Source organism: Lethenteron reissneri, chromosome 51 (assembly GCF_015708825.2).
Source record: "Lethenteron reissneri isolate LAM-NWPU_2019-01 chromosome 51, ASM1570882v1, whole genome shotgun sequence".
NCBI lineage: Eukaryota > Metazoa > Chordata > Hyperoartia > Petromyzontiformes > Petromyzontidae > Lethenteron > Lethenteron reissneri.
Genome location: NC_083829.1, coordinates 4,356,370 through 4,378,189, shown reverse-complemented (window position 1 = coordinate 4,378,189; position 21,820 = coordinate 4,356,370). Strand labels below are relative to the sequence as shown.

The 21,820-nt window shown below is 43.7% G+C and overlaps 1 protein-coding gene across 1 annotated transcript in view; it reads right to left on the bottom strand.

Moving 5' to 3' along the window:
• LOC133355407 (membrane-associated guanylate kinase, WW and PDZ domain-containing protein 1-like) overlaps window positions 1–21,820 on the bottom strand; it is a 325,885-nt gene that overhangs the window by 88,239 nt on the left and 215,826 nt on the right. Inside the window, 3 exon segments of the mRNA XM_061572686.1 lie at window positions 2,897–2,950; window positions 14,879–14,952; window positions 17,591–17,648. Coding sequence (XP_061428670.1) covers window positions 2,897–2,950; window positions 14,879–14,952; window positions 17,591–17,648 — 186 coding nt within the window.

Below are 21,820 nucleotides of genomic sequence, written 5' to 3'. Positions count from 1 at the left end.
AACGCACTTTAATGAGGCCATGCATGTGCCAGTACTCGCCAACCTTAACGGGTTCGTTCGAACCGTTGGAAGTCACCCGTTGCGAATTTACGTTGCGTGCAATAGATTAAGAATGGATGAAAATAAAAATAATGTAAAAACGAATGACGTTCATGTTTCATTCCATGTTTTAAAAACATTGCAACATCTCCGTTCAACAGTGCATGGATTCTGTAAGTTTAATTAGTTTTTTCAACAATGTTCGCAATTTGAAAACATTGCTCGTGAAACATGAATGCTTCTTTATTTGCTGAACTAAACTGTAAACGAAACAAAATTTACTCAAATAAATTGCTTTCTCAAGTAGGAAAATTAAGTGGCAAAGAAGCATGTGGCATCATGAACACAGAACATTGCAAATGAGTCACTGTTTGCACAAAGCAGTTGGTTTGCAGTGTATTAAAGCAAATAGAGAGATTTTATCTGTCCAAATTCGTGTGTGTCTGTGATTGTACATATTATAATGCTCTGTGTAACTTGATGTGGATAATAATATTTTACAAAGTAATTTAATAATGATAACCTAAAGAGTATCATATTTAACAATGGTAACTATAAATAGATTTTTTTTTATAGGGAGAATATGTGTAAAAACAATTCAACACAGAAATGTCAAGCAAAGTGCCAAATGAATCAATGCTTTAATGGAAGATTGCACATGTATCGATATATCCTGAAGGGCAACTGGTAGGTTACATTATGAAACAATGGTGTGAGCAATTGTGAATCTCTGGACAATTATATTCCCGAATCGCAATCCGATATAATTGTCGGGCAACAGCATGATTGTTCAAACATATTTCTTTACGACTCACAAAGGTTAATATATGCCCGAAGCTTTTTCAACGATTTATGATGTGGTCTACCGCACACACGTGGAATATTATCTCCGATAAATGCGCTACGCGTACATTCGTGCACGTTGAATACACTCCGGTCCAAGCGTCATCAACACCGCTCAGCGTATCGTCGCAAGGGCGCACAATTTAGGGACCTTTCTGGCCTATAGTCCCGCTTTTGATAAAAAAGCCTCAATAATATTATTTCTGCACGGTGAAATTTGCTGCCGTCTGTCACCCGTCAATCTCTCGTGCGCGTGTGGCCTTGGCGTGTGCTGAAGAGGGGATGGGTCCCTCTCTCTCTCCTATTCCCCAACGCTCGTCCCTCACACCAGAGCCTGCACATTTGTCTGTGAGCAATGGCCCTCGCGACAAGTTCATAAGCACCCAGCTTGAAACCAATTAGACGTGCTTTAACAGGCTCGTGTTGCATAGGCGCCGTGGTGGCGAGATGTTAACTCCCTCGCCTGGTGTGCATGAGGTCGTGGGTTCGAACCCGACCCTGATGCCTGCTGTGGAGCTATCATTTGTGGCCAGGTTGCTTCTGAAAAAAAGCTACATAGCTCAGTGGGCCTTAACCTGGTAAAAGTAAAAAATAGTTTAAATACAAAAAATGGTGACTGAGGTGGCTCAGATTTTACTGGAGCTGACGGTTCTGAGGAATCTGGGTTCGAACTTGCGATTTCAGATTGGTAAAGACGCAGCCCTGCAATTGCTTCGGCTTGCAGTGGATTGACCGTGCTCGATGACGATGATAATCAGATGTGTTCATTTCAAAACTTGCAAAACAATCCCGTACGGATCATAAACTCCTTTAAGCATGTTGTATAATCCATGAGAAGGTTTTGCAAAACAAAAAAAAACCCTTAATTTCTTTATATCATACTTATTGGTTCTTTCAGTAAAGTGACGTAGGTATAAAATAAAATAAATCACGACGTTTCTGGCGCAACACAAGCGTCCATCATCACGTGACTTTACAGAAAGAACCAAAGAGTAGGGATTCCTGCAGTCACGAAGGCTTCAAATCAAGATTCTTTATATCATATGTAGGTTACATTTTTTATTTGGTCCTGCTCCACATGCAAGGCCATGATACAGCTCGGTCGGTAGAGTTAGGCAATTTTGTGAAGCGTGACTACGATTCGCGGTCGGGGTTGACTCCATCCCAGCTTCATAATCCCACCATCATTGTGCGAAGTTAACAGTTTGTGGTTCTACGCGAGAGATTGATTTCCGCCATAGAAGAATTTCCACCTCTGGCTCAGGACAACCAAATGAACACGAGCACCGATCAACAAACGTTTGAACGTGAAGATACAGTGGTCCATTTGACATCCGAATGCCAGAATAGTACCAACAATTGAGCTCCGCATCTGAAGAGGCAAGGGAAAAACACCCGGTGGTATATGTCCATCTGATTCCTGAACTTCAGTGATCAAAATAAATAGCGAAGTCTAAGAAAAATGAAACTTGCTGGCCGAGAAAATATTAATACCAAGACAACATGCATTGAATTGGATAATAATCTGCACCGAACAATGTTAATGTAAAGCACCATGTTTGTTGTTTATTTTGATTCGCCTTCTAAGAATGAGAGTATATGCATCCAGGCAAAAGTTGGAAAGTGGAGGATCATGAATTATCGAATGGGTCATGCCCGGCTTGTTTTTTCTACTCAGTGTAAAAGAACAGATACCAACACGTTGGGAATTCTGCGAGCAAAGGCCCGTTAGCAGAGCAGGGTAATCCAGGTAAAGGTTGTTAATCAGATCTCATCAACTAAAGAATCAGCATCTACAAAATAGGTCATTAAATATTAACAAACAGATTAGGGAAACTCAATTACCTGCAACACGAGCCTGCCGGATAATAATACCCGACATCAATATTTCACCGCGATTTCAATGTTCTACCGTATCGAGTGACACCTGAGGAATTGCACAGTTTGATGAGTGTAGGCAGCGCTGCTGTTGCTGTATGCGCAAGGGTGCATCAACACAGACCCCTGGACTTACCGAAAGACGGGTAAGCCTCAGGTGTGTACGAGTTTAAAGCTTTGGATACACTATCTGCGAGCGGGGAAACACAGACACATCACACCACAAAGATAAACATCTGCTGTCGAGCCTTAACAGACTTTTGGGGCAAGTGCTGTTAGCGAGCACCTGTGAAGGTCGTCACAGCACACGGGGGGGTTGGGTGCCTGACACCTTGCCTGGCCGCCTTTGTCACGACGTTCATACACCACACCAGGTACTCGTTTACGAATGAATCCACCTGATAATCGTCACTTGTGGCTGCCGTGAGCGGGAATCAAACTCGGGTCGCTGGGTTCGTAGCGCAGTGCGTTAACCTGCTTCCACTACCGCTCCCCATATCACGCCACACACACACACACACCGCAAGCAATCGACTCGTTCACCGTGTGCGTGCGACGATGGCGATACGACTCTCAAAAACAGCCTTGCGACTGCTAAGCCGTGCCAGGTTGACTTTGGTATGGGCCTGGTGTGGCCTGGCTGCACAGTGTAAAAGTAGAAGTGAAAAACAGGTCGCACATCGAAGAAGACCTGATGATTCTAGATTTGAAGCTTTCGTGACTGCAAGCATTCATATTCTTAGGTTTTTTCGGTAAAGTCACGGGGGTAAAAAAATAAAACTATAATTAATAAAAGTAAAATTAAATAAAAAATAAATAAAAATCACGACGTTTCAGAGGCAACACAAGCGTCCGTCTTTACCTGAAGACAGAAGCTTGTGTTTTTACCTACGTGACTTTATCAAAAAAACCTAAGAATAAGACCTGATGACACGGGCAGTGATGAGATGGAAACTGGCACCATTTGGACACGTACGTAGGATGGACAGCAACAGGAAAATTTAAAGTGTGTTGCTCGGGAAAAATGGAAGCAACCAGAAGGAGAGGAAAGGCCTCAACTGAGAATGGTTTGACGACGACGTGCGAGGTTGGTGCCAGAAAGATGTGCGATGCTGACGACACGTCGCAGTGGATATCTGCCCATGGACCGAGATGATCATGACGACGACGACGACTACGACGAAGATGACACCAGAAAGGGACACCAGGGTTCAAAACTTGAAACATTGGCGGCGCCGACTTGGCAATCTGACCACAAGCAATTTCATTAAGACCCCCACGAGCCACAAAAGTCGCCTCATTCAAAATGTATTTGGTCTCTCCTCTGCATTTTACATGCGCAGAGCGCGCAAATCAATGCTTAATCAATACTAAATTAACTTTTCCTATTTGCACGCACGCCCTACTTGGCGTCGTTCCCGCATTCGTCCGGCTGCGTTTAGCGCCGAGGTAGCAGGGCATTTATTTTAATGTACAATACGTGGTTTGACAGCTTCAACATCGCCCTTTAACAGGTGGCAAGATCGTCATTGCTACACATCGATGCTGCGTGGAAGTCACGACTGCCCTGCGCATTATATCCCTTATCTCCATTCCGTACTTTGCCGTAAGCTCGCTTCAGTAAATCTCTAACCTTCACAGCTCCTTTCTCGAGCCTGGGCTGAGGGATAAATGTGCAAAGCGCATGTTCTGAGTGCACTCGCCATCAATATTTCCCGCTGAAAACGTGTTTTTGGCCTTCCAGAGGCATTCAGACATTACACAAAGCAGCTATCTAAAAGGCCTAGATAATAAAGTGAGGTTACAAGACATCTTTCTGACAGATGAGCAAAAAAAAATCGCCCAGAGATGTCTATATCAATCCAAACCACACTTTGCGATTTCCAATATAGCTCGTAAATAATGCAGATCTTGGTCTGCTGAATGGCAATATGAGTTATGATAACAGTTGACTCCATCCAGTGTTTTCCTTTCAAGTCATCATGAATGTTTCGATTTAAAGCTTTCGTGACTGCAGGGATTCATCTTCTTGGTTCTTTCGGTAAAGTCACGTAGAATGGAAATAATAAAATAATAAAAATAAAACATAATAAAATAATTCTCACGACGTTTCGGCCACAACGCAAGCAGCCGTCCTCAGGTGAAGAACAGGTCTGTCAGAAAGACATTCAGATGCTGTCTTTCTGACAGACCTGTTCTTCACCTGAGGACGGCTGCTTGCATTGTGGCCGAAACGTCGTGAGAATTATTTAATTATGTTTATTTTTTTATTATTTTCATCATGAATGCTTTAATGCCTTAAGATCCATAATGTCTGAGGCTGTACATACGGTTCGTTTACATAAGTCTGTAACAAAAAAAACTGTTCTTAATTCGTCTAGAAGCACTATGTATTGTTAATTCTATGTGCAGCAAGTTCTGGGGTGAGTTTCGTGCAGTTCATGATATTATAATTGAAGTGTTTTCTCTCGTTGGTTTGCATATTCCCACCTAGCAATGCCCTGGAACTGCCACCACTGCCAATGGTCTTGGGCTGTGGTCTATGAGTCTCTATGTAACTCTATGAGTCTCTGTGAGTCTCTATGTAACTCTATGAGTCTCTATGTAACTCTATGAGTCTCTATGTAACTCTTTGAGTCTCTGTGGATCTCTATGTAACTCTCTGAGTCTCTATGTAATTCTATGAGTTTCTGTGGATCTCTATGTAACTATGAGTCTCTGTGGATCTCTATGTAACTCAATGAGTCTCTATGTGATTCTATGAGTCTCTGTGGATCTCTATGTAACTCTATGAGTCTCTGTGGATCTCTATGTAACTCTATGAGTCTCTGTGGATCTCTATGTAACTCTCTGAGTCTCTGTGGATATCTATGCAACTCTATGAGCCTCTATGTAACTTTATGAGTCTCTGTGGATCTCTATGTAACTCTGAGTCTCTATGTAACTCTATGAGTCTCTATGTAACTCTATGAGTCTCTATGTAACTCGATGAGTCTCTATGTAACTCTATGAGTCTCTGTGGATCTCTATGTAACTCTATGAGTCTCTGTGGATCTCTATGTATCTCTATGAGTCTCTGTGGATCTCTATGTATCTCTATGAGTCTCGATGTAACTCTATGAGTCTCTGTGTAAATCTATGGATCTTTATGTAAATCTACTGTAAACTGTGATGCCCTGTAACAGCCGACGGTATGGGGCTGCAGCCATCAGTATAACAGGGCTGCTTGGCTGAATGGGCCTCACCAGCTGATAGAATAAATTCCGAGTGTGACCGGTGAATAATGATGCATTCGGGAGGAACAATTTATTTTCCTGATCATTATCAGTGTGAACATCTAGTCAGAATTATTGTGCCAAACTTTGAATGGTATCTGCACCATCGCTGAGTGACATCTCCTTTCTCATTCTAGAGGAAGTTAACGCCGTCCGGATATAGTTTCAAATTAAACAAATTTAATTCTTTAAAGCTATCCATGCCATCAGAGAATATCGTGCTCGCAACAGCCCCTGTGTCTCGGTGAGATTTGTGAGTTATCTCCATAAAATGTAAATATTCATGTGCTGTGAAAAAAGGCCATTGTCACAAAAGTTGCGTATTATATCATTGCCCTTTTAAGGCAGTTATATCGATGAACGTGCACGGGTTATTTTCGCGTTTGTTTTCTCACCAAGTTAAAACAAAGAGAACGGGTGAAAAAGCCGAAATGTGAATGGAAGGAATTAATTGGCATCACCACCAGCAGAGACGGCTGCAAGTGACTTTTTTCCTCAAGGTGTCCTCCGATGCTCTCCGCAGTTTGCGAGTGTACGCTGAGAAGACAGCGGCTTTAACTCCGAGATCACCGACATGTGCAAGCTCAGATCCTGCCAGATGTCACCGGTTCGTAGCTAATAAGGCCACCTTCTTGTGAATTTTGGCAGCGGTGTTTTGGATTACGCATCGTGCTGCTCCTTTGTGATCTGTGTAAAGGGGATCATTTTGGCTCAATCTGAAGTCCTGCCTCACTGACTTCCAGTACCACGTGCGCGTGCATAGGAGCGGTGATGCAGTGCGCCCAGGGCACTGCACTACGACCCCGTGAGCAGAGTTCGATTCCCAGCTGGTTCTGGGTCTACCCTGGGCCGACTCATCGTTAAATCCGTACCTAGAGCGGTGTGCAAACAGAGGTGGCCAGGCGTGGTGTTGGCCACCCACACACACCCTCGTGTGCCGTACCAGGCTTCGTTAGGTGCTCGCGAACAGCACTGGCCCCAACAGTTTGTTAAAGACCATATTCGAGACCTTTGCCTTCTTAACACCGAGCAGAATCAATATTCACTTCTTCGAGTAATTATCTTTCCCCTCCATGGTTTTTTAATTTGTATTTAATCAATTAGGATTTGTTTCAAGTAAAAATTAAATAAAAGCGTCTCCCTGTTCACGAGAACACGACCAAGTTGCCCCGTTGCTTTGGTGGCCTTGAGTCAGCGATGGGAATTCCACATTCGTACAGGACAACCGCCATTCACTTCCCACAAAGTGGTAGACATTTCCGAAATTATGTTCCAACTGTGCTTGCGCAGTCTATTTACAAGACACTCATCTTATACTCTTAGTTTTTTCGGTAAAGTCACGTAGGTAAAAAATGAAAGTAAAATTAATAAAAATAAAATAATAAAAATCACGACGTTTCGGAGGCAACACAAGTCTCCGTCATCAGGTGGGACCGTCACAGCCAGATTTGCTGTATCACACTTGATCAGGTTGGACACAGCCAGATTTGCTGTATCAAGTGTGATACAGCAAATCTGGCTGTGATGGTCCCACCTGATGACAGAGACTTGTGTTGCCTCTGAAACGTCGTGATTTTTATTATTTTATTTTTATTAATTTTTATTTCATTTTTTACCTACATGGTGACTTTACCGAAAAAAAACTAAGAGTATGAATCCTTGCAGTCACGAAAGCTTCAAATCTAGAATTAAGACAAACATCTATTTATAATTCTCAGAGTCAGCATATTATTACTACTACTACTACGCCTCTTCAGAGAATAAAGATGACTCAAGTAATAAGTTCTGGAATCACTTCAATACAACACGATTTAACAGTTGATGCCCTTGCCTTCATTAATTGGGAAGAAGCAGCACTCGTCCAGGAGTCAATGGCTGTTAGCAAGCACCCATTAATCGCTGGAGCTGCACACAAGGGGATAATGTGGGCCACTTGTGATGAACTAGTTTTATGTTGACCATACCATTAACAAAAGCAATTCCAGGTATATCTTTTTTTTCAGTGAGACAATGCAAGTTGAAACCAATCTAGAGTTTGTTTGCATCCAATCAATGCTGCTGAAATTATGCACTCCCAGGAAGCCATATGGCTAATAAGATAACACTTAATTTTATATTAAGTGGAGGGGAAAATATACTGTAGCTGGTTAAATTTTAATAATCTCAGGGGGTTTGGACATCTCCTTGCCCATGAATATTCAGCTCCTCCACACTGCCATAGAATGAACATTTACATGCCCAGTGGGCAACATCACACCACCAAAAGTTTATCAGATTTTCCTTTGATGACGAAGGCCACGATTCTGACTGATAATGTAGTAACAAGACAGCTAAAATATAAATGTTCTAATATTAATCAGCTTGCCAAGTGTCCTGCGTAGTTAAACAAGATAATTAGCACAGTTTAAAATACAAACGTGAATGATGAGAATTCAAGTTTCCCATGATGTACATCGGTGACATATAATTTCCACCGGTACTTTTCTCTTGTACACATGCACACACACCCGTGCATGCACTCATACACAGGGGTGATTACAAATTATTTAGAATATTTTGCTGCTATAAATTTCCACGCGATAAGCCACTTCGTTGAGCTATCATATGTGGCCAGGTCGCTTTTGAAAAATAAGTGAATAGCTCAGTGGGCTTTACCTGGTAATACAAAAAAAGTTTCGTTTGATTTGCATATTTATATATTTTAAGTGATTTAGTTACCTATCCTATTCTCTGCACTCCTATCGTGTTTTTTGTACTGTTTGTTGTTTCACAATTCTGATCCGCCCCCTACTGGACAACTGTGAAAATAACTTTATAGCTCATGGGATTCTGATTCTGAAGACCTGGCTGCGCTTGTTAAAGTCACGAAGGTATAAAATAACAACTGCAAATCGGCAGTTGTCCTGCTATATCGGTTCCGCCTGATGACGGTCGCTTGTCTTGTGATCGAAACGTCGTGATTTAATTGAATTTATTACATTTTATACCTACGTGACTTTACCGAAAGAACCAAAGAGTATGGATCCCGGCAGTCACGAAAACTTCAAATCTAGATCATATGAACCATATATGCGGTCTGCTTCGCAGCGGACTCGACATATCCCATGGTGACATTTGAAGACACTGCGTGGCAGTGTGAGGCTTATTTGAGATTCAATGCAGCATATTTGGTCGAATTATTATAATAACAAAGACAAAGATGCCCCGTACAGCCTTTACAGACTGTTGGGGCAAGTGTTGTTAGTAAGCACCTATGAAGGCTATCACAGCACACGAGGGGGTGGGTGGCCAGCACCATGCACGGCCACTTCATTTGTTCGCATCTGATGCTGAGTCGACCTAGGGGAGGCCCAGGATCAATTCGAATATTCATCACCGATTTTTGGCTGTGAGTGTAAATCAAACTCGGGTCACCGGGTTCGTAGCGCAGCTCGCTAACCGCTGTGCCATCACTCCCTAAAAAAAGACAAAGATCCCCCGTATAGGCTGAAAAGACTGTAGGGACAAGTGCCGTTGGCGAGCACCTATAAAGGCTGACACAGCACACGCAGAGGTGGGTGGCCAACACCACGCCCAACCGCCTTTGTCTCCCCAGTGGCGATGTTTACACACTGCCCCAGGTACTCTTTTGAGGCCGATTTGACCTACGGGAGGCCCAGGAGCAGTTCAGATAATCGTATTGGCTGTGAGCGGTAATCGAACTCGGGTCTCCGGGTTCGTAGCGCACACACACAAACACACTAGGTCTCTAATATATTGTCAACAAACTGGGTCCCTCACAATCTGGTCCACGAAACCCACAACTGTGCTCCTTTGTCATTCACCGCTCCTCCAATTGATTACAAATTAAGCCATTGCACGTGAAAGTGTGCATTGTGATGGGACACACCGAGTGGATCGTGAGATGCGCTGATTGAGTGGCGAACATCGTTGCAAGATGCCAATTTACGCAGGATCACATCTGACCATTAAATTCCAACAGGACATTTTGCAAAACATTATTCTGTTCGCTACAAAACGTAATAATAAAAGCCCTGTGCCATTATTGGCAATAGCACAACAGAGTGTGCCAATGCCATGATCCGAATGAGTAAATTAAAAACTCATCCCCAATAATAAATAATTGGTTTTAAGGATCGCATGCTGTCCCTTTAATTAAGCATGCAAAGCACCGCCAAAATGAATGACCCCTTATGCCCGGGATATGGGCACAGTGTAGTTCACTGGTATGATTATCCATTTTTAATAAGATATTTGTAAACATTATTAATGTAATTATATAGTTGACTATAAAGTAAGTAAGGAATTAATTAGATTTTCTCCAAATAAAATACAACTTCTTTTCCCAGTTGGAATCACGTGGCCATGTAAATGAGTCTCGGTGGATACCCTTAAAAATTGTTCTGCAATGAAAATACACTTTTTAATACACTATAGCAGCAAAGTTTGCCTGTAAGCAAGAGCATAATTCGATTTAGCAGAACATTTTAACGTTTTGTTAGGATTCCTATGGAATCGGTTGTAAACTACAATTATTGCAAATTAGTTTCACATCTGCAACACATCACATTGTAAGTAGTTACGTGATTTTGCTTTTCATTAACGCGTACATTTCCGAGTAAGTTAATGGATCTTGTTCGTACAAGAAATGGAAACAAACGTTTAAATGTTCGTTCGAAAAAGACGCGGGACGACATCTGCTCAAAAAAAACCTACGTTTTAGGCAAATCCGATCTGTCGTTTCCCTCCTTCCTAAATCTGCGTGCCGTCCGCGAGATAGACCGTCCTAACGATTCTGCCTTCGGTAGTCCTTGCGAAGAGTTTTCGCGCACCTCCGATTAGCACGGTTTTCTACGTGCGGTGCGAAAGAAATTCAAAGTACGTACGTACATACAGACACCGAGCCCTGTCCAAACCGCAGCGTCAACAATTCCCGGTCTTCTGGGCCTGGCCCCACTTTCCTTGGACCGAGACACTTTTTGATTTTGGTTTCCCTTTTCTCCTGGCAGCCTCCGGGATTCTGCAGCGAATGGTCACCTCGGTCTTCTTGATCGGCTCAAGGAAACCCCCACCCCTCTTTGCTGCCCGTTTCTTTGAGGGGCGATTTGTCTGACGGCAGCTGCCCAGGGGACCACAGCATGAGGTGGAGTCCTTTCATCCCAAAGGCCTCAGGCATTTCTTTCTTCGCCTCTCCCCAAGTCAACGTGACACGCGTCGTCGAAATGTTCACGAGATCCTCACACTTCCGTTGCCCCCGGCAAAAAAAATCCCTCAATGTTGCCTTTTAAGGATCCTTTGCTCCAGGACTGATCTGAAAGCGTGCTGCTTGGTGCCGGGGGAGGAGGGCCGTTATGGTGGCTTGAGTTGTTGCCACTTTGGAGACCAGCGGAGACCGCTGATCGACGAACGCTCGTCGGGTTGACGATGGCGTTCGTCGTTGGTTTCTCGCTTAACAGAGCGCACCTCCGATTAGCACGTTTGGCAACGTATCATCCGCGCAGCGGCTTTTGGCTAACCGTCGAAGATGGTCAACACATTGAGCACTTTCAGCTGCACTTCTGTGGCCATCTGGAATGATCTTCCTTCCAATATTAGGACGCCACTGTAGCGATGCACTTTGTTGTGTTTCATTTGTTGTCATTCCCCCGCACCTCCAATTAGCACGGTTGGCTACGTATGGTGCGAAAGAAGTTTAACATACATACATGAATGCTGCTACCATCTTCCACTCCCCTACTAACGTGGCCAACCCTCGCGATCCACACGAAGCTACGGGCAACACAGGTTCTTTCCAGAGGAGGATCTTGGTTTGTTGGGAGTGCGATGATCCGTTCGCGCCAGCTCGGCCGGAGAGAGGCTCGTGATCCACCTTACATCCATCTTCTGTTTCAGCCGAGCCAAGGCGTGGAAAAGCGTTGCGACTCGCAGGCCAAGCGTACGCGTATATCTTCAGCGACATTTAACTCGCGCTTGTGTAGAATTTTTGAGGTATTGATTGTAAGAGCAACAATATCAACACCTAGGTGAACAGACTGGATAATGTATGGACACATAAGCCGGAATACATTTAGGAGAACTATTTAAGCAATTTTTTATTTGACCATTTATGGCCCACTGAGCTATATAGCTATTTTTCAGGAGTGAACAGGCCACAAATGATAGCCCAATGAAATGGCTTATCACGTGGAAATTTAGAGCAGCCAAATACTCTAAACGCACGTTGATTCTAAATATGGGAGGGGAAAATCCGGAGGACCCAGAGAAAACATTAAAGCGACCAACGGAAGAACATGCAAACTCCAAATGTACAAAAAAAACACTCATCACCACAAAAACTAAAGGGGAGCAATGATCTGTACAGATCGTGTTTACAAATTCACATACACATCTTATCCTCAGGGTGACTTCCTGCTCAAATGAATGTGGAGGTGGCACTCATCTCCTGCCTGCCACTCTGAGCCAGCGGTGGTAATTCCTCATTCCTATGGTGGGGGCGAGTCTGTCCAGAAGACAACAACCGCCCTTGTTGACTTCCCCACAAAGTGGTACTTCATTTTATTAACCCCGGAGAGAGATGATGGGGCTGAGTCTACCCGCAATTGGGAGTTGAATTCGTAAACCTTTCCGATTTCAGCTGCTGCCTCTACAGCTGATCCAGCTGACCAGATTCAAGATTCTAGATTTGAAGCTTTCGTGACTGCAAGGATTCATATTCTTAGGTTTTTTTCTGTAAAGTCACGTAGGTAAAAAATTAAAATTAATTAAAGTAAAATAAAATAAAAATCACGTTTCGGAGGCAACACAAGCTTCCGTCTTCAGGTGGAACAGCACGATAGCTGTATCAAGTACTTACTTGATACAGCTATCGTGCTGTGACGGTTTAACTTGATACAGCTATCGTGCTGTGACGGTTCCACCTGAAGACGGAAGCTTGTGTTGCCTCCGAAACGTCGTGATTTTGATTTTAATTTGATTAATTAAAAATTTTACCTACGTGACTTTACCGAAAAAACCTAAGAATACAGATTCAAGATACTCCATGGCAGTACGGACCGGGCGGTCACGGCTACGCGCATAGGCCTGGAACCCAGCACCGCAGAGGCGAGAGTTGAGTTGGTGAAGCCAACATCCGGGCTTGCTGGGAAGAAGGTACGACAGCAAAGTGTGGACTCCTCCTGTTCCGTCTGTCTTGAGTGCTGCCCCCGCCCCCCTTGTTGGGTTTCCTCTCGGTACTTCGGTTTCCTTCCCGCATGTATAAACACACCCGTGAATGAGCTGTGCGCCTTTTGGCGTCCTCTGGTCTAGCACCAATTGAGACGAGGCTCAAAAGAAAGCCGTCTCTGGTGTGGACCAATCAGTTTCAAGGACAATGCATATATTGTCAGAGTGTGTTTTTTGTTTGCATTTTGACCACAAGTATTGTGGATAATGCACTCGTGATTCCTCGTAAAAAGGTTTCAGTTTTGTTGTCAGAAACAAGGGGCAAAACCCTATTATTACACTCATAAATTGGCAAAAAAAACATCTTAATATGTAGGGAACAGCAGAGCTTGATTGGCAATTGTTTTGGTAGTGCTGGCTCGCTGCCTGGCTGCCTTCCCGCTTGGTTTGTGATTTCTCAGCGATGGTGAGATTCGATTTGATTGGAAGAGGCGATATATATCTAAGACGCTAAACATTACTATTGTAGAGCAAAACAGCGCTAAGTCAACTGCTATTACGCGATGGCAAGTACACGTTTAAGATGTGGAAAAAACTGTACTTTTTTACTTCATGGAATACTGTATGAAGTAATTATTTTATTAAATATATCAAACAAACAAATAAATCCAGATATGTAAAACTCGTTTTGTAAATGTGGGAGCATTTCTTTCATCCCAGTTCTAATACGCACATTTATACAAAACGAACGTTTTCATATGAGACTATAAACACGTTGCAAATAACGTTTGGTACGATATTTTATTGCAAGCAAACCCTTTGAAGTCCATTTCTATTATTAAAGATGCTAGTGTACGCGAAGGACATAATGCTAAAACAATTCATGTTTGTCTTACCTCCTTCAAATTCCACCGCGCATGTTGTTTTCCATTTAATTCAACTCTTTCACTCGAACGCTCTTTCATACACGCCGATTGGGTTAGCATCAGCCAGAACGTTTGCTTACTCTGCTCTATCTTTCATCGGCATAATTTTAATCCTGTCTGTAAGTTCACGAGCATTTTTTCACCACCGCGCTATAAATAAACTCGAGGCAACGGTAGTCGCGCGTGCAGAATGGCTAAATGTAAATAGCATTTTACTCGCCTAACAGTCTATAAACGCCGACGATTTGCTCATTAATGTGCATGAATTACCACGCACCTTTACATATTGCTCTCAATTTTTTTGGGTTGTCGGCCATTTGGGTCCACACGTGACAGCACTGCATGTTACGAACAATTATTAAATACACCCTCCTATAAAAAGTGCGTAAACACCAGCTGAGTTGAGCTTTTTGCAGGGCGCCTGGACTCAAACATCAAATTCGAGTTCATGATCACATTCGCACTCATCATCATCGTCGTCGTCTTCTTTATGGGGTCAATAAAAACGAATAGCACTTTGTCGTGTAAATTAACATTGCCATGGAGAAGACTGGACACTGCAATGTGAAATTTCAACCACTGACCCAGGTCACACCATTGGAGTTGAGCGCTGCCAAAAATGCCCATTTGACTTTGATTATCCCTTAACGTTACATAAGTTTAGCACCGAGCCTTTTTTGGTACGTGTTATTGGACACGCGTAATGGCAAAGCCTGCAATCCGTAACGGTGAATGAGGGTGTGATGTTGACATTACCTTGTAACTGCTGCAATTTGGTATTCTTTTCTTCAGCCACAGGATTTTCAAACTGAGTTTTTCTGTTGATATGACTGCAGAATGGTGGGGAAGGGAGGGATAGAGGGGAAAGCACACGAGTTAAAATTGTTGGCTTTTCAGTTACGGAAATTTACACCCAACAATCAACAACTTTGGATAACCTCATCACCCCTGCCATAGGATAATAGAACTTTCACCACTGAACTGACATTGCAGTGTTGTTTTTTCATGGTGACAATTTGAGTAATTGCCACATTAAATATGCGTAAGCACACCGCACTTTTCTAATGTCATTTTTTTTTACGTTACTTGTTTTATTAAGGTGCACTATATATTCAATTCATATTCGGATGGACACAGCGTTTAAGGTGTTCGGTATTCATTGGAATTTGGAGTGCACGGAGTTATTTTCTGAATACATTTGAGCACTCTTAAGGGAGGAAAGTAGATTTTCTACTGTTTAGGGGGAAACACAAATCTGAAGTCATTGTTTATTTTCAACAGAAATAAATAAATATCAATCGCTCCAAAAACTAACCAAAAACTTTCGGCGCGAATTAAATCCTGAAAATGTCATTCAAATATAATCTTGTCCAAATGAAATAGCTTTTACAAAAAAACATACTTGCAGGGGTTGACATTTCATCAGTTGGCAATTTCAGATCGACATTGCGTAACTGCCTATCTGATCTTTAAAAATGTCTTTTTCTCCATTGGAAGCGGCTGATTATAATGTGGGCACATGAACGTTAAGGGTTTGTGTTCCTGTCATGGAGTCACTCGTGGAAAGGAGAATATACACCGACAACGCGTGTACGCAGGCCTTCTGTCAATTATAAATAAAGGTGCGGCCTTGCAATTACTTGCTCCATAGAACTCCGCTCGAGAGTACGTAGCCTAGAAGTGGGAGTTCTCACACTTGACCCCACCACACACGACCTGCTGATCGACTCACTGTGGCAGACCCATTTACACGCACTCATTACGCACAAAATGCTTGTCACGAATGGACCACAATGCATTGCTGATTTCGTCAAGAAGCATAAACCATCGTGTCAATTCCGGTCACCCTCGCAGCGGCTTTCGGCTCGCCACTGAACAAAGACGGTCACAGCATCGTGCGCTTTAAGATGCACTTCCGCAAGGCCGTCTTGAACCCTCTTTTCCATCCGATATTAGGAAGCCACTGAAGCTATGCACTTTTAAATCTAGACTGAAAACTCATTTCTTCAGAACTGCTTTGTGTGTTTCGTTTGTTGTCCTTCCCCCGCACCTCCGATTAGCACAGTTGGCTACGTACAGTGCGAAAAAAGTTCAACGTACATACTTGCCAACTGTTTGAAACTGCCGCTACGGATATTGAATTTGCGAGCTCTGGATTGCAAGCCCAGTGCGCTAACCCTCACACCATGTAGGCATCCCTCTCTTTGTCAATAGTTTACTCAGAGCCAAAAATCACAGCATCACCACTCTGCTCTAACAAATACGGCGTGAGTACTCAGATTTATTGGTGGCCGCGAGCCGGTGATGAGAGCTCCACATTCCTATGGTAAGGGCCAGTCTCTCCAGAGGAAACACAATGTTGACCTATTACAATGCTGATCATCTGTATTGTGGAGTCTTTAACAAGATCACATCGGTTCTGAATCTGTGATTTGGTAATTTCGTAGCAGCTAAGCTGCCAATGTGTGATCAGCATTTAATAAAACATACCGTATGTGCCATGAATCAACAATTTTTAGTCAGCGTCACCCCGCTGAAATCATCGTCATGGACTTGAGCCAATGGTGGAAATTCCATGTTCCCACGGCAGGAGCCAGTTTATTCACAGGACAGTCACAAAGTGGCATACATTTTATGATCCGCAAAGTTGATGACCTGGGCCGATCCCCCCCCCAACCCCCCCACCCCCTCCACCAACCCCCCCAACGCCACCACCCCCTACCCCCAACCAGCGTTTGAAACTGCAAGCTGACTGCGAGTCGAGAGCTCTAACCACAGCAACACAAGCTGGGTGGATACGCAAAGCGGACACGCGGTCAGTCGCTCGCTCGCTCGAGTACAAATTGGCGTCTAAAAGCCTCCTGCTGCACCGCGCTCTTGTGCGGCAATGAAAGCGAGGGATGATGGGTCACGGGCGGAGCGAGCCGGGCACTCGGTGCAGGGGTCACGTTCTTGACCCCCGCGGGGGTAATAATGCTAATGCGCGGATTGACAGCCGAGCCGTGGCCCCGCTGACAACGACGATCGCAACAAAAACAAACAAAAAAACCCACACGAATGCATTGCACGACCTGTAAAATATCAAACGTAACGAGCTTTCAGGAAGACGAGTGTTGCAACACGGAGCGTGCAGTCAAATATCACTCTCATTCGGGGGAAGAAAAAAAAAACGGGCCAAATGTTTTCCCCCTACGCAGCCTTTGTGGTGGTTCCCCAGCGGAACGTTGCGGACAGACGGACCGGGTGCCAGGGTGCTCTACGTTCAATGTCGTCTGTCCTCGAGACACAAAGGGTTTGTTGTTGTTGTTGTTGTTATTCAAGCAACATTTTTTTTGCTTTTAAAAACGGTCGCGGCCTTTTCCATTTGCGCAGATGCAATTTGTCGTCAATGCGCAAAAGCTGCGCAAGGGGTAAGATCACGGCAACAATAATTTGAGAGAGAAAAGAAGTGCACGAAATGTAACTTACTCTACATAATACACGCCATATTCTGGGTCATCGACCTTCTCCCAGCCAAAGGGTAGTTCTGAAATACACAAAAACAGGAGCGGCAAAGCACACAACAAACACTTTTTTTTAATCACAGACGTCAACATAAACGACTATTTAACACGTAGGCTTTCACCGAGCAATATTATGATTCGCAATTTATTCCTGGGTATGGATTATGCGCGAGTATAATGCCGATGTGTGTCATACACCCTGCTCCACCGATCAGGAGGATTATTGCAATTGCCTGATTAGCAGCGAAATGTCACACCTAGTAGTTAAATGTTGTGGCTTGTGATGCAATACGCCAGTGTGATGACGGAACGATAAATTAGTGCACTTATTCACAGGACAACTTTATTTTTTTCGGCTGTGCCAGGGTGGAGGAGGGTGTACAACACACATGCCGCCATTTTACTTACAAGATCGGACGCAAACAAAAACAATTATGAATAAATAACAACTCAAGTTTTATTCTTCAAATCACAAAATCTGCTGCTGCCATACTTTGCACAGCGGATGCAAATTAGGGGTTGTGACCCAGAAGCTTCACGGAAGATGGAAGCCAGGGATTTTCTGCATCGGTTCTTTTGCAAAGCACAATATCCCTTGGCTAACAGTAAATTGGGTCAAGTCTTAGTACAAAGTTTGAACCTTTGGACATAACCAAAAAGGCAGTTAAAATATTACTCAGCACCGGTGTTACCAGCGGCCAGGAATCAAACTCGGCATCGCCCAGTTCATAGCGCAATGCGCTAACCACTATACCACCATCTTCTTGGTTCTTTCGGTAAAGTCACGTAGAATGGAAATAATAAAATAAAAAATATATAAACTTTTATTATTTTATTATTTCCATTCTACGGCAAAGTCACGTAGAATGGAAATAATACAATAATAATAAAAAGACTTTTATTATTTTATTATTTCCATTCTACGTGACTTTACCGAAAGAACCAAGAAGATGAATCTCTGCAGTCATGAAAGCTTTAAATCGAAAAAAACTATACCACCACTCCACTGCTCACGTACAATTTTACACAGGATCCAGTTAACAAACAGATCATTAGGAATATTCTTCACACGCCCGTCTCTGCTTCTTCTAGGAAACTAAAGAGACAACAGACAGCTCTTAGATATTTACAAAAAACATTATGCAGCGTTGCCGGACTGCATATTTATTTGCACCAATGGTGCATTCACTTCAGTTGGTGTATGCAGCACACATCACGTGAGAATGCGAGTCTGGAACATTTGAGATCTTTTCAGGTTCAAGCCCTGGACTGGACAAGTGAGAAATGAACATCCGTGCTTGAGCCTGACAGGGTTATCCACCTGGAGAGAGGTTGATGGTTTCATCTCAGCCTGATGGCTGCGCACACACACACACACACAAATATCTGAAATTGCCTTTCCCCACTTGATTCAGTTGTACTCGTCTCCGTGAATGGACTTGAACACGGTGCTACACTTCAACACTCAGACCTCAAACCACCGTTTGGCTCGGCGGGCTAGTATTCTGTGGCAATGTTTGTCAAAGTATTCTGTGCTTCCCCCCCCCCCCCCCCCCCCCGCTGCTTCGCAAACATGCAAGCTGCTGGTAGCAAATGCGGATTGCATGAGGCGGCAAAATTATCCTCAGGGTGAATATCTGCGTGTTGCACTCCTTCGTACCATACGTAGTCAACTGTGCTTATCGTAGGTGTATACAGTTACTGGACGTCTTTGAAAAAGAGCTTCATAGCTCATCGGATTTCTCCGGTCTTTATCGAGATTTTGTTTCTGTACCCTGGTGGCTGGCGTGAGACCTCTTGAAAAGACAACGAGCAATCACGCCCTGTACATCGCCACTCATAGATGACCGCGGTTAGTTTACCGCGGTACGTACATATCCGGTGAACCCGAATTTGATTTCTGGTCACGGCTAAAATCGCTGGGGAGTGATATCCGAACGAGTGTTGGCCCCAAACCTCCGTGTGCCACCTTGCACCAATCTGCACTGAAGTATGGTCAGAACACCACCACAGACCAACAGTCTGGGGAGGCCTTCATCCCGCAGTGGACTAGAAATAGGACTCTAACATATAACTAATCATTGTTTAGTTATTAATTGGTTTATCACCCTTTTATCTGGCAACAAAACTGACACAATACCTGCGGTCGGAATGCAAACAAAAAAGACAACTCTGATAATGTATGCACTGTCCCGGAAATTGATTGGTCCACACCCAAGACAGCTTTTCGTAGAGCCTAGTCTCACATGGTGTTGGACCAGATGACGCCTTTTGACCAATCAATTTCAAGGACAGTGGCATACATTATCAGAGTTGTGTTTTTTGTTTGCATTCCAACCGCAGGTATTGTGGTCAATACAAACATTAGTCCTTGTAAAAAATGTGTCAGTTTTGTCGCCAGATAAAAGGGTGAAAAACCAATGATCTTATTTTGCTACTGGCAAAGGAGGTTTCAACATTGTTTAGTTATTAAACAATAATAATGAAATAGAGGCCCATTGCTTTAAACATCACCTATTACGTACCTTTCCTTCACAAGTTCACAGTGCGAATGTGTTCAGTGTTTGTTGTTGTTATTTGTAGGTACGTTGAACTTCTTTCGCGCTGTACAAAGACAACCGTGCTAATCGGAGGTGCTTGTGCACCACTGCCAACGCAGCAGCAGCATCAAATAATGTATTTGATTTCAGCTGCGGTATTAACATAATTTCTTTGACTCCATCTCTGCTCGTAGTTTATTGCACGATCACACGTGGGTGAGGCCCAGTGCATCTCGTATCGATACTCATTGTTTCGCAATTGAATTGCAGGCTTCTTTCATTTGATGGTCCATCCATGGATCATCAACGAAAGGGCATTACTCACAACTTGAGCTTTGCATGAGGACGCGTCATTCGTCGTGCTGTTTTAAGCGACGAGTGGATGCAAAGTGACTTTAAGTAAAATGGGTTAACGTGCCCGATTAGCAGCTGAACATGCAACAATGTCGAGGAATGCCCATATTTGTACTTTGTTTACCACGGAGCAGGATCTTTAAACAAAGTTTTGATAATTGTTTTTTTTACCATTTTTTCTGGCAACAAAACTGACACCTTTTTTTACAAGGAGTCATGTTTGCATTGACCACAATACCTGCGGTAGGAATGCAAACAAAAAACAGAACTCTGATAATGTATTGCACTGTCCTTGAAATTGATTGGTCCACACCCAAGACAGCTTTTCTTAGAGCCTAGTCTCACATGGTGTTGGACCAGATGACGCCAAAGAAAATCAATTATCATATTTTGCTACTGGCAAAGGAGGTTCCAAAAAAAGTGTTGCATACAATTGATAAAGAAACAAATATTAATAGCTTATACTTGTTCCACACAGCGGGCATTATCAGTCTGACACCAATCTGCCACATAATTATTTCACAATTGGAATGGGAGGTGATAGATTTTCTGTGCTCAATGCCACTGATTTAAAAATAATATAGATTAATATTTATAAATGTTGCTATTCACAGCGACGTGCAAGACGGCGGACAAGATAGATTTGTGTGTTGGGTTGTGGCAGGAATGCTTCGGCCCCATAAACCTATTTCACATTCACGACATTGTTTCACCGATTGCTACAAGTGAAGTACCGGTGAAGACGCTTGACGCCGAGGTTGAGGCACACGTATATTTATTTCACAATACGACAGTGGGCATATAACACTCGAGGGGGTATCGGCCCCCTCACCCGTATAACTTGGAATACACCCCTAGCTAGCTCTGTCCTAGCCCCGAATCCTCCACTACTGGGCTAGGGGAGGCTATCTGGCCCGACACTGGTAAGTCGGGCCCAGTACCCGGAGTTCCAGACCAGCTCTTACAAGAGCACCGGCTCTGGCTTTCGGGACCACGCCGCTGGCTCAGTCCTGTCCGGCCCTGAAAAGGACATCGAACTAGGGGAGTCCAGGGCTCTATCTAAGACGTCTTCAGTCTTCTTCCCTTAGCTTAAAACATAACTGACTCGAGCCCTTTGAACATCCCCTTTTATACCCAACCCCTCCCTGAGGGGTGGGGCCCCGGGGGATCATAACGTTCGAACCAGCCCCCCCCAGGGTGTCTGGCTCGGACGTCGTAGAGGGCATCTCCTCGTGCACTTACGTAGCCCCGCCCACTGTGTTTGTTTTCCATAGGCTGCCATGCATAACGGGCCCTCTCTT